General features: G+C 39.5%; 1 protein-coding gene across 2 annotated transcripts in view; it reads left to right on the top strand.

Annotated features, from left to right (window-relative positions):
• The window catches only part of MYLK (myosin light chain kinase), a 204,925-nt gene that overhangs the window by 115,007 nt on the left and 76,839 nt on the right, over nt 1-13,079 (top strand). Inside the window, exons 12-14 of one of the 2 annotated variants that reach the window (XM_025170519.2) lie at nt 786-923; nt 4,385-4,582; nt 8,110-8,356. In XM_025170519.2, the coding sequence (XP_025026287.1) occupies nt 786-923; nt 4,385-4,582; nt 8,110-8,356 (583 nt within the window). Of the gene's footprint in view, nt 1-782; nt 924-4,384; nt 4,583-8,109; nt 8,357-13,079 lie in introns of both variants that reach the window. The other variant, XM_025170489.2, reaches the window with a different exon arrangement.

Raw genomic sequence — 13,079 nt, 5'->3', positions numbered from 1 at the left:
TGGGATTCCACCAATTGCAGTAATCATGGAACTGGCTTTTTCCTAACAGTATCTATCTTTCTTGAGTTTTCTTCACAACATATAATTCTTCCATGTAAATATAGTACAAGGTACATCATATAGTATGAAAACAACCTTGTGGATTATTTTCAGAAATACCATTCACTCTTCTTTATAAAAGGTTTGCTCTTTGATGCTCTTGTCTGTGGGTCCTCTCCCCCCTGCTTCAATTTTTATTGTCTTTATCATTTCTTACACTAATAGCTGCAAAGAAGCTTTGTTAATCTCCTAGATAATCACTCACTAAAAACAATTTGCCATAAGATACGTTTGAGCCAAATGGCATATTTAGGCAGAGGTTAAACTAGAAGAATAATTGTTCTCACTATTTATACAAATTTTGTAGGAAAAAAATTGAATGGAAAAGATCTTTTAGAAAATTTCTCAATACCCAAAATTAGAATGTGATTTATTATTATTTTTACTTCTATCTTTAGTAAAGATATGTAAATAATAAAATGGGTGTTATGTATTCTATAACTATTTCAGAAATTTTTGCAAAACAATTTTGAATTAAAATACTTGATTAGTAATAATAATCTGTAAATGTAGAATTATATTTTTTCATGTAGATTTCAGCAAAGGCACTGACTTGAGTAGTGCTGAGAATAGTTGTTGCACATTGGAAATGGTGCTATCCTATTAAATTGTGTTCTGATAAGAGTAACTGAATCCTTTATACAAGAATTCCTTATGGGTAACAATTATGTCTTTTATTTAAGCAGAAAAGAGGAGCAGAATCAAACTGGAAAGTGCACATGCAGTTCCAGCCAACAAAACCTTTTCTCCAGTCCTCCTGAAAGGCCTAAGTGACCTCAAGGTGATGGATGGAAGCCAAGTGATTATGACGGTGGAAGTTTCAGGTAAGTGTTTGTGTTTTCTAGTCTTTGGGAGGAAAAGCAATATAGAAATAAAACTAAATAACAAATAACTGTTCTGAATTTTAACAGATATTCTGCTATGTAATCAAGCAGTTTTTAAAATTTATTTATTAAATCTATACGCTGCCCATCTCCCTCAGAGGGTGATTCTGGGCGGCTTACAATTAAAATCAAACCTCAAAAACAGTTAAAAATATAAATATTCACATTAATTTAGTTAAAAAATCAAACTATATAAAAAGACTATATACATAGAAAGACTATATACATAAAAAAACTAAAACAGTCAAGATGATGACCCAAAAGGATACCATGGTCGATGATATCGAAAGCCGCCGAGAGGTCAAGAAGAGCAAGGATGGATGCACTACCTCCATCCTGCTCTCGCCAGAGATCATCTAAAAGTGCGACCAATGCTGTTTCTGTCCCATAACCGGGCCTGAAACCCCCTGATAGGGGTCCAGATAATCTGTTTCCTCCAGGATCTTCTGAAGCTGTCATGTGACTACCTTTTCCACCACCTTTCCTAAAAAGGGGAGGTGGGAAACTGGATGAAAATTGTCCAGATGGATGGAATCTAGCGATAGTTTCTTGAGGGGGCAGACCAGGGCCTCCTTAAAAGGCTTCAGGAATGCCCCCTCCAGCAAGGATGAATTGACCACTGCCAGTACCCACCCTAATGTCACCTCCCTGGTGGCTTTAACCAACCAGGAGGGACAAAGATCTAAAATACAGGTAGCCAGACTAACAGCCCCGAGGACTCTGTCCACTTCCTCAGGTCCAACAGGTTCAAACCATTTCCAGATAACTGGGTAAGTCCACTCCCCGGGTATCTCCACTGGACCTGCATCACTTTTGGCCTCCAACTGGGAACAGATCCAAGCAATTTTATCTGTCAGGTGTTCAGTAAATTCCTCTGCATGGCCCTGTAGGTGGTCCTCTGAGCCCTCCCTACTCAGGAGGGACCGGGTGACCCCAAACAGGGCTGCTGGGCAACACTCTGTGGATGCAATAAGAGCAGAGAAATGATGACATTTCACTGCCCTTATCTCCACAAGTTAGGCCTTAATAACAGCTCTAACCCATGTTCGGTCAGACTCGTCCTTAGTTTTCTACCAGCAGTGCTCTAGACGTCTCTTGGCTCTTTTCAGCACCCTTAACTCATGGGTTAACCATGGGGAGTGCTGGGGGCGATGGGCCAAGAGAGGCCACACAGGCATGATCCTGTCCAAGGCCCCGGCCACCTCCTTATTCCAGGCTGCAGCCAGGGCCTCCGCTGGACCATGCATCAAGGCCTCAGGACCAACCCCCAGCAACCTTTGGAACCCTTGTGGGTCTGTCAGTCGCCAGGGGCAGACTGTTCGAATAGGTCCCACCTCCCTGCAGAGGAGGGCAGCATAGGAGAATCTCAAGGCCACCAGGGAGTAGTCTGATCGTGACAAAGGGTATAATACCAAATCCCCCACCAGATCATGCTGCCACTGCTCTGACAAGAAAACCATGTCTGGAGTGTGACCACTGTCCTGAGTCAGGCCATGGAGGACCTGGGATAGGCCCATGGCTGCCATGGTAGCTATGAACTCCTGAGCCGCCTCCAAGGCCAACCCCAGGGATGGCAGATTAAAGTCCCCCAAGACCATAAGCCTGGGAAACTCCACTGCCAACCCTGAGATGGCGTCCAGCAGCTCAGGCAGGGGGTTTGCTACACAGCAGGAGGCTGGTACAGAAGCAAAACTCCCAACTGATCCCACGTGCCCATCCTCAGGAACAGGGTCTCACATCCAGCAACTTGTGGAGCAGAGTCCCTGAAGGCCAGCAGAGATTCTCGGATGACCACTGCCACACACCCTCCCCTACCCTGGGGTCTCACCTGGTGCCAAACCCTAAACCCGGCTGGACACACTTCCGAAAGGGCAGCATCCCCTTCTGGTGTCAGCCAGGTCTCAGTAATGCATGCCAGGTCAGCCTGCTCCTCCCCAATAAGATCATGTATTAGGGGGGCCTTATTATTGACCAACCTGGCATTCATCAGCAGCAGCCAAAAACCCAGGCCTTTGTAGGTCAGCTGACCAGGATCTGGGCTTGATTGTAGAGGGCTGGAACACCCCACCGGTATAACACATCGGGGCCTGCCCTCTGGCTCCTGTCATAATGTCCCATGCCCATCACCACATGAATACCTGCCCTGAATCGCCCAAGGTGATCCTCCACCCACCCTCCTGGCCTCTGCCCTAAGGGGCCCACCATATCATAAATCATTCAGACCAAGGGGGAATATTGGGGGGGAATGGGCCCCTGTGGCACTTCAGCTATCTGCTCTCAGCGCCAACAGTGGTTAGTCATCCCAACTCCCCCTTCCCTTATCACGCTCCCTCTCTCAAAGGTTTTTTGCCTTTGGTTCATGGCTGCTACCTTTTTCTCTTTATCCCCTTTTTTCTTTTTTAACTTTTTAGCATTAAAGAAGTCAGGGAAGCCAACAGAGTGTAAGATAAATAGATGGCTCTCCTGCCACTGTAGAATAAAGAAGTGCTTGAAATTTGAAGAAAGGAAGTTAAAAGCAATCCATGTCTGGTATGGCTAAAAAGCTAGGACGTTTTCATGCAACTTCTCAGTGGTAGCTCCCATTTTATGGAATACTCTTCCCTGGAAATAGAGATGGCCCCTACTTGGCAGGTATTCCGAAAACAAACTAAAGCAGTTCTGTTCCGGTGGGCATTTGGCCCTTAGGTTAACCGAGTGGTACCTTTCATACGTTGAGCTTTACCATTGTTGATTTTTATTATATGCTTTTTGTGTACTTCTTTGGACTTTGTTGTAGCTTGCCCAGAGCCTATTTGGGTTAGGCTATAAAAATTGTAGTACAAACAAATAAATAGAAGCCTTCGTCTAGATCTATGGAAGAGTAAGAAATGATTTGTGAAAACTCAGTTTCTCTGTTGAATAGTTGGATTAAATGGGGTGCAAAACAATAAAACGCATAATGAGAAAAGTGCCCAAAGCATATTTGAATAAATTATTACATCTATTTTGCAAAAGACATTTTCAGAAGGTTAGAAAAAAGGGTGGGGGAGGACAGATAATGGTGCAGATCCACTAATTCTGGGACATAATATGTATGTTTGGGCATGTTATGCTCTTGATAAGGACCCATAAAATAATAGTTGATCAGGCACAGGTGCATTAATGTGACTAAAGTCAAGGAACTTGTGTGTGCATGCATGTGTGTGCAGATATGAATTCACCAACATGCACATGTTCTGTAATATAACCCTATATTTTACTCAGAATAGATCTTTTTAATATTACCATGGCAGCAGGAAGTCGAAGTGAGTTGCTTGTTCCGCCTTATCTTAGGGTTGCAGTTGGCCTAATAGAATAGTTCATAGACTTCCCCTGCTGCTTTTGTTTTATCTCAAAGACTTCTGTTTTGTTTTGTGGCTCAGCTAATCCACCTCCTGAAATAATTTGGCTTCACAATGGTAAAGAAATCCAGGAAACAGAGGATTTTCACTTTGAGAAGAAGGGCAATGTGTACCGCCTGTATATCCAGGAGGTATTTCCTGAAGATACAGGAGAGTACACCTGTGAGGCCTGGAATGACTTAGGAGGAATTCATACTAAAGCAACCCTGACTGTACAAGGTAAAGTATTTATGTCTATGTATCTATATGTCTCTCCCTCCCTCTCCCTCTCCACCCACCCACCCACACACCATTTTCTGCATGATTGAACAGCTACACAGGAAAGTATTCAAAAAGTTGAGAACTTCTCTGTCTCTCTGAAACTCTATCATTTCACTTTATATACAATTTTTAATGGATATTTGGCCATATAGTTCATTCTGCTTCACTAGGAAGAATGCACTCTGATTTCTATATCCAGAAAAGAATATTGAAGTATTAAATGAGAATACATAGATTTCTAAAAGGTTATGATGTGTTTCTGCAGAGGTAAGAAGTGTAGAGATATGACTGTCTGACTGAATATTTAGCTCAGAAACTTGGTTAATGATGAATACATTTTAAGATCAAGTTACAATCAGTATATTTCTATTTATTGTTTTCTTACTTATGAATGAAACAATGGTAATATGGCATAATCCTGAGCAGTTACATTTATTTGCTTGAACAACCGATGGAATGGAATATTTATAGATAGAAATTATGTTTATAGATAGAAATTGCTATTTACTAAAATAGCAATAATATATGTACTTTTTACTCCTATGTACACAATGGCCTAATTTGGACATGTCATGTGTTTAGATAACTACAGGCCATAAAATAATGGCTTTGAGTAATCTAAACAAGCAAAGAGGGAGGAAACCCATATGTTGCATGCATGGACACAGACATAGCGTCTGTTAGCATTTCCAGAAACCAAGCATGTCTTTTCCCAGAATTGCGCTGTAGCAGTTCTGGGAAAAGCTGCTGCTGCTGCCGCTGCCGCCGCCACCTCCACTTTAAGAGATTCCCAGTGGGTGCTGTACAAGTGCCCCCTGAAGCACCACTTTTACCCTTCAGATCTGGAGTCCTGCACAGGCTTATTAAACACTGCTTCTTGGAGCAGCACTTTCAAAAAGAGCTTTAATGTTACCTTAGCTAAGCCCATGCTACTAAACCCAAAGGAACCCCAGCCCAACCATTGGGAGTGTAGTGAATGAGGGCAGTGAATCTTTGCGAGCAGAATGAAGCAAAAAGTATAATGAAAGCAAACATTATTTAGCCAGAATGAGTCACCCAAAAGATAGCTGCATGGATGCTGCTTGTGAGAATATGGAAACTTACATTGGGGTGAGAGTGCACCCAGACGCTTTCTTTGAGGCATGGATTGCTTTTTTAGGCCTGTGCATCCCACGTACATTATGTGCTAGGGCAGGGATAGGGAGCCTTTTATTGTTGTCAAGGTCCACGTTCTTTTAGGGATCCCGTGCATGGGAGTAGAGGTCCAAGGCAAAGTGAATGGAACCACTCCCTTTGCTCTCTCCCCACTCTCCCCCCCTTTTTTTTTCTGCCACCCATTTCTCAGTTTCTCTATTTCTGGCTACCCCCTTCACCTTCTCTCCCCATGTCTCTTTCCTAGCACAGACTGTCAGGCAATATTCAGGTAGCTTCTGCCACAGGTCTGGATTGATTGCTTTTAAAGGGATGGTCAATAGCCCGAGAACTTGATGAAATTAGGCCTAGGGCTGCAAGCTCCTCGTTCCTGTTCCAGAAAATATTGATGGAGTAAATAATGATGAAACAGTTAACATAGTTTGTAGAAATTTTGCCCTAAAATATCAGCACAACTAAATTATAACTGTACTTATAATACATATGCATACATTTCCCAAGATTCACAGTAGATGAGAAAGGGTTAATAATTAAACTCCTGCATAATCACTCTTATATGCACAGAGTTATTTTGGTGTGAAGCTGATTGGGGTTTATAGAGAGATTTTGGCAATCAGAAAATTTGCCAACTTGGGTTATGATTAAATATAATTAAGTTGTGTAAAGATTCAGAGCTTGTTAATGAAACTGTACACTAGTGTTTTCTAACCTATTACCCTCAGGTATGTTAGTCAACAAATCCCATAGTTTTCAGCCCACGTGGGAAATAAGAGGATTCTAATCCAATGTATTTGGAGGGCACTAGGTTGAAGAGGGCTGCTTCAGGATTTTGGAAAAGTTGTATAGAAGTCAGATATTCTTTTGAATTTATTTATTACTAGGACTATAAAAATAGCAAGTTAACAGCTACAAAGATATCTCTAAATACAAATACCTCCTCCTGAGATTGTTCTCTATGTGGGAGTTACCCTTAGCTAAGATCCCTTGCTCTCCTCACTTAAGAGTATGTAAAGCTGTCTCAAATCTTATTAATTAATTAATTGTTATGAGTTTCAAGTCAGAATTTTAGGATGCCAGTTACTGATTTTTTGGACATTTCAAGAGTTCATCTTCCCATTCTTCAGTTGTCTAGGTATATAAAGTTGTCTTCCTTCAGTTTGTTTGCTTAAACGTTACCCTTCTCTCCAGCTCACAGCAGACCAGATTTTTTAAAAAGTACACACTGTGTACCATCTGGGTTCTGGCTTTTTGTCTTAAAGACTTCCGATTTCTGGAACAAAAGAAACATGGAGATCCTCAGGAAAACTTTTTTTTAGAGTCAAACAAATTTGAAAATGCTAAGCCATCATCTCTTCACCCTAGAAAAAATAATGTGTTCACTTATCTTTTTTTTAATTTCCTTCTTTTTATCATTCCTTCTGTATCTATAGACCACCTTGCTTGGTTTTTTTTCCTTTTCTTTGAACCAGTTGTAAGCACACTGGACATGCTGTTGCTGTAGCTATGATGGAAACTTTTGTTACAGCAAATAATAACTATTCAGATGGAGATTACCTGATGTGTTCCCCAGGAAAAGGGATGGATGGATATGTACATAATGTGCAACTTTTCTGTGTGTTGTGCAGAGTGGCTTATGATAAAGTCTGAATCTAAACTTTTAGTACTGTTACAGGCATGGGCTTTTTATTTATTTATTCATTCATTCATTCATTCATTTTGAAGAGGGACCTACTAACTCGTGATGCAAAAAGATGAAATAAAATTTTAAATGAAGTAGCATGATCCCTTACTACATGCTTCAGAACACAGCATTTCTATAGGTTTGTTTGCACATTCACAAATGGCTGCTGAGGTAGGCATGGCCAGTCACAATGCACCCATTTAGTAGAAGATAAGCCCATTTTCCAGAAGATGCTCTCTATCTCTCTATCTTTGACTTTATGTCAAAGGCATTTTTGTAAATATATATTGCAGCGTGCTAGCTTCCTGTTTATTTGTTTTTATTTTAAAAAATCTTTATAAAAAAGTCAAATGAAGTAGAGAACACAATTCAGCATTGAGGGAAGTATCTGGGGTTATATCTTGCCTACTTCTTGCCTACTTGCCTACTTCTGCTATATAGAGAATTGACAAAGATTATTCCTCCTGCTGTTGCACTGACCAGAATATTGTGAGTAGGATTTCGGTTCAGAATATGCATCCAAAGGATAATAGCCATAAGATGGTTTGTCATAAGTAATATGTAGACCCAACTGAAATTTAGGACAAGTGATCCCACCAATGTTATTAGGCTTTCTCTCTGCCTCTCTTACCATTTTTTCTTTGTGTTGCAGAACCTCAGGATGGCATTCAGCCATGGTTCATTAGCAAACCACAATCAGTGAGAGCAGTAGTGGGACAGAATGTCATTGTTTCCTGTGCCATTGCCGGAGATCCATTCCCCTCAGTTCACTGGTTCAAAGATGGACAGGAACTAACAACAGAAGCAGGCTATGAATTCCTACAAAATGAAGACATCTTTACATTGATTATAAGGAATATTGAGCCCCATCAAGCTGGCCAGTATGAAATACAACTCAGGTACACCAAGTGCAAGTATATATTTATAGGAGGAGTAGCTCTTTTAGTCACCTAAACATGAACAATAATAGAGAACTCTCTGTTTGCCACCCTTTAGTGGTTGGCTGGAGATCTGCAAGGTAGCCTTAGGCCTCACTTACCTAGAACTTGGAGCAACTGGGGGTATAAGTATTCAAACTAAAAGGAATTGGAGTGCAGAAATGCCTTACCGAACCTTGTAGATAGTCAGGAATGTTGACTGTCTCTCTCTCCCCCAGTATTTAAAGGTTTACCTTTTTTTTCTCTAGTTGGTTGCAAAAAAAGGATAACGCTTTCTATCTGATAGAATGAACATTATGAAAGAAAAGAAAAAGAGGGATTGTCCCCCCCCACACACACACACACATACACACACATCCCTCCCCTGGCTTCTCTCATTTACATCTTAAATGGACGTTCTCAGTAGCATTCAGAGCAAAAGAGTAACCAGGAGTCATAAGTCATGCATATATCCTTGCTCAGCAGAACATCTCTTGTTTTTGCACTTAAAGTGCTAAAGGCCAGAACTGTAACAAATATGTCAAATCAACTAGTTTAAAACTGGCTTTTATAAGCCATACCATGGATTTCAACAACAGCACACCACAGCCTGAACAGAGTTAGTACACATTTAAGCTAAACAGGCCAACCAGTAGAGAGACTTTTTGTATTTTTAAGTGCACTTTGAAGTCTCCATAAACAAAAAGGGCATGAGAGAATGCCGTGGGCAGAATGCAAGAGAATGAATAAACAATGACACTGAAGTTTTAAAAAACCCCAAGAACCAACAGTCAAAGTTACTCTTTGCTTTTCAAATGCACTCAAAGGCAAAAACTGCAAAATGAATTGACCAACCAAAGTAAGCTGTCAGTGTAGAACTTTTGAGAAGTAGACAGTAATCAAATTCTGTTGATGATGGCTTGCTGAGTTTAGCTGCTCATGTATTGTGCACACTCCTTTGTCCTATTGATTATGGAGCTTGCAGAGTGCCTTTGGAGATGAAGATACTTCATACTTTATATAAAGACTAGAGGTGTGCCATATTTGGATCTGAACCAGACAAGGGTGCTGTAGATCTGGCTTAGGTATTCTTGCTGTACCTGTTGGCTTCTTAATGGAGCTGTGGTTTTTCCTGGGCTTCCATAGTGACTAGCACAGCTACTTCCTCTGTAGCACATTCCCCAGTCAGTCTTTCTCCAAAGATAGTCAAATTGAGAATGGTTCCTTCACTGTGGCATGTGCTGCTAAAATGCCTGCTAGTTCACTCCAGAATTCTACCCAGATCTCCTCCCACCTAGCTGAAAGCAAAAGTGGTGGGAACATGATCAGTCCCTCCTGCTGTGCTGGTCCAGACAGGTTAATTCAAGAGAAGACAGCCTAGTTGCAAGAGATAATTTGCCTTCCAATCACATTAAGATTTTTTTTAACACAATTGTTAATTGATAAGGTACTTGTAATCTTATCTCACATGAAACCTGCTTCTGTAGGATCAATCAGGCTTCCCCTCCTTTCCCCCCCACCTCATTCCAGAATAAATCCTACATCAGTTTAATCACTCCATACATCTGATGAAATGAGCTGCAGTTCACAAAAGCTCATGTCTTTTAATAAAATGTGTTAGAAAAGGTGCTATCAGAGTCCTGATTTTTTGCCATCATATACTAACATGGCTCTCCTCCTATGGTGTCTTCTAATCACAGTGGCTAAAACAAAATGAAACATTTCAAGTGCTGCCATCCAGAACAACTGTGTTTTGGACAGAACAAGATGGCTCCATTCAAAATTGTTTCCAGAGCAAAACATCTGAAAAATAAGTTTCAGTCCAACTCCGGACCACTGTGAAATTATCTGGTCTATGCCAGGGGTCCCCAAACTCTTCAGCTTATTGACCCCTTCATGAAGTTTCAGATTGTTCATTGACCCCTAAACATTTATTATATGAAAACACTTTAATAAATACTACTTTAATAGTACTACAAATAATAATAATAACAATAATAATAGATAAACGAGGCCAGTAACAACACACAGCTGACAGGAACAACTTAAGGCTGCTTTCGCTGGTGGCTGACCATCCAACCCTGAGTAACACTGTCTCGCTGCTAGCCACTTCACCTTCAGGACTAGGGACTGGCATGGAGCTCTACAGAGACCCCAAAAGATTAATTGACCCCAATCAACCTTCCATAATTTATTGACCACCTATTGACCTCCAGACATTTACTGACACCCTTTTGATTCCCAGTCAAGGAAAGGCTGGAGCTGAAAGAAAGCAGGATTTAAGAATACCTTCAAGCTATGTATCTACTTTATCAAGCGGCTACAACCCCATCTAGGACAGCTGGTTGCCCCATTTGCCAAATACATAACAATGCATTGTGTTAATTAGACTTTCAATCAGAGATTTTGTACTCTTAGAAAGAGGCTTATCAAGCATTTATAATATTACACAGCGATTATCTATAGAGTTTGAATTCAGATTCTTTTTAAAATTATACTTTCAAAATATGAAATGTTTTAACTAGTTAAAACAATCAGATTATTTTTCCTTCCAGGCAAGACTGATCAAATATAAAACTATATTCCCTGGTATGGTCTTAAAAAACATAATTGCACAACTTCTTACTGATAATATCATTACATGCTATTTACTGCACTTAGATGTATTTCCTTATTCGGTGAATAATATTTATTATGTTTGACCTACATTGCTGTTTTGGCCTGAGATACTTTAAACAAAAGGTTTAATATGCTACTTTTTAAATTTGATTATCAAACTGTTCAGAATGAAGGTTTCTTTCACAGCCTAAACCTATGAATGGAACTTTCTTGAAAGTAAGTTCCACTATATTTGGTAGGCTTTACTCCAAGATAAGGGTGCCTGGTTTTGCAGCCTTCGGTGTAATCCTTAAATTTTACTATTCACAGTTATATGTTCTCTTTATTAAAGTTAATATTCAAATGATTATTAATATTGCTGCTGTTACTATTTATGGTAAATGGGGTCATCGTTTATCCTTAGGTGCCAGGGAGGTTATGTGTGGTGGGTTTGTGGGTCTTAGTCCTTTAAGCCATTCAGAGTCACTTGTGTGAGATAGGTGGGAATGTAAATCATAGCAATAAAGAAATAAAGTTATTATTTTCACATTTTATATTTATTTTGAATATAAGTGGAGTTGCTGTGGCAATAGGCTTTCACTGTGCTTGTGGTTTAAACATAAAAGTACAGATGTGTTGCATGGATTGGGATCAGGTTAAGTTTCATATAGAAATATTTTGGGACCGAAGTTGAGGGTTTAAATATTATGAGAGATGAAAACAGTCCCCCCTGGGAAGAAGTAAGGACCGGAAGACACTAGCCTACAGTTTTTAAGGGTTCTAATTATTTATTGCTAAAATGAAAAATATTTATAGATTATATGCATATTAGAAGCCTACATGACTATAATTTGTAGATTATGGAACTTTGCTTAATATTTAGCAGTATTGGATGGATTTATGAGACTTTGCTATCCAGCAATTTGCACAACTGCAACATCTCTCACTTTTAAGCATCAGTTGCTTGTGGGTCCATATTTTACAATATGCTCACTAAACTTTTTCATTGCAAGCACAACTACCTCACTTATAACATATGAATCATCTTGGTAAATTGGCTAATCTGTTTGCTTTCTGTATGTTAAAACACAGGGTTCATTGGTCTACGTTGTGCTAAGATATAAAGTGGTTTGTTTGGCTTTGTTTAGGTGTCTCTTGTGAAGCCAGCTATTGCTATTTGTAAGTCATGGTTAGTGACTTGCGGTGTTGTGTGTACATAGCCAATTGTGGTTTATTCAAACCATGATTAAACAAACCATGGTTAGCACAACATGTGAACCTCTTCATGGTAGCTGAGCACTGACAGAAGCTTGAATCAAAGTTAAAAGCAACTGCTTCAAAATCTAATTCAGTGTTTGGGATACTTGTGGGATAATTGTTGATTACTTAACTTGAAAATTACCTATTGCTGGGACTCTCATGTTTTCAGAACTTCATAAAATGAAAATTGATCCTTTTTAAATAAAACTTGGAGCTGTGTGTGTCAGCTGTGCTAAATCTTCTCAGAATAATTAATGTAACTAGTACCCATCAATACCTGTTTCGCAACAGCTTTTCTCCCAATATTGCAATAAATACCTATGGGTCCAAAACTATAGAAAACCTTTTTATTAAGAGTGTAATGTTAGGATTGAAACCTTTTTCAGGGTTAAAGGCTAAATTCTCTTGGGCAATGGAAGTATTTGGGTGGGAGTTCAGTTTTGGCCCAAACCAAAAATGGACAAAATACTTTTTTTCCTTTCTTTCTGGCTCTTTCATTCAATTGATCATCCTATTAACTTCATTCTCAAGTTAAGGATAGTATGTAAACAAACAGGGTTTTAATATTTTTATTCACAATCACATTTCTATAAACTTGCCCCAGCTCTTTACTAGCATGCAAATTCTGATAGCATTCAACTGGAAATATGATCCTCCGCAGAAATAAATTTCTCACTCCTAGTTTAGAAATTATGCTCTGATTATATACATAGATGTAGCAATCTAAAGATTTTTTTTAGTCTTGTGTTTCTATTTTGAGGAGGTTGTTAAAGTACAGCCATCTTGAAAGTAGAACAGGTTTTATTTGAAAAAGAACAATTCAGATATTTCTCTTAATGAAATTGGT

This window comes from Python bivittatus, unplaced genomic scaffold (genome assembly GCF_059951505.1).
Source record: "Python bivittatus isolate LINGU-HERP-01145 unplaced genomic scaffold, Pbiv_v1 ctg000480_np1212, whole genome shotgun sequence".
NCBI lineage: Eukaryota > Metazoa > Chordata > Lepidosauria > Squamata > Pythonidae > Python > Python bivittatus.
Note: the sequence above shows the minus strand (reverse complement) of the source record. Positions and strands in the feature narration are given on the sequence as shown.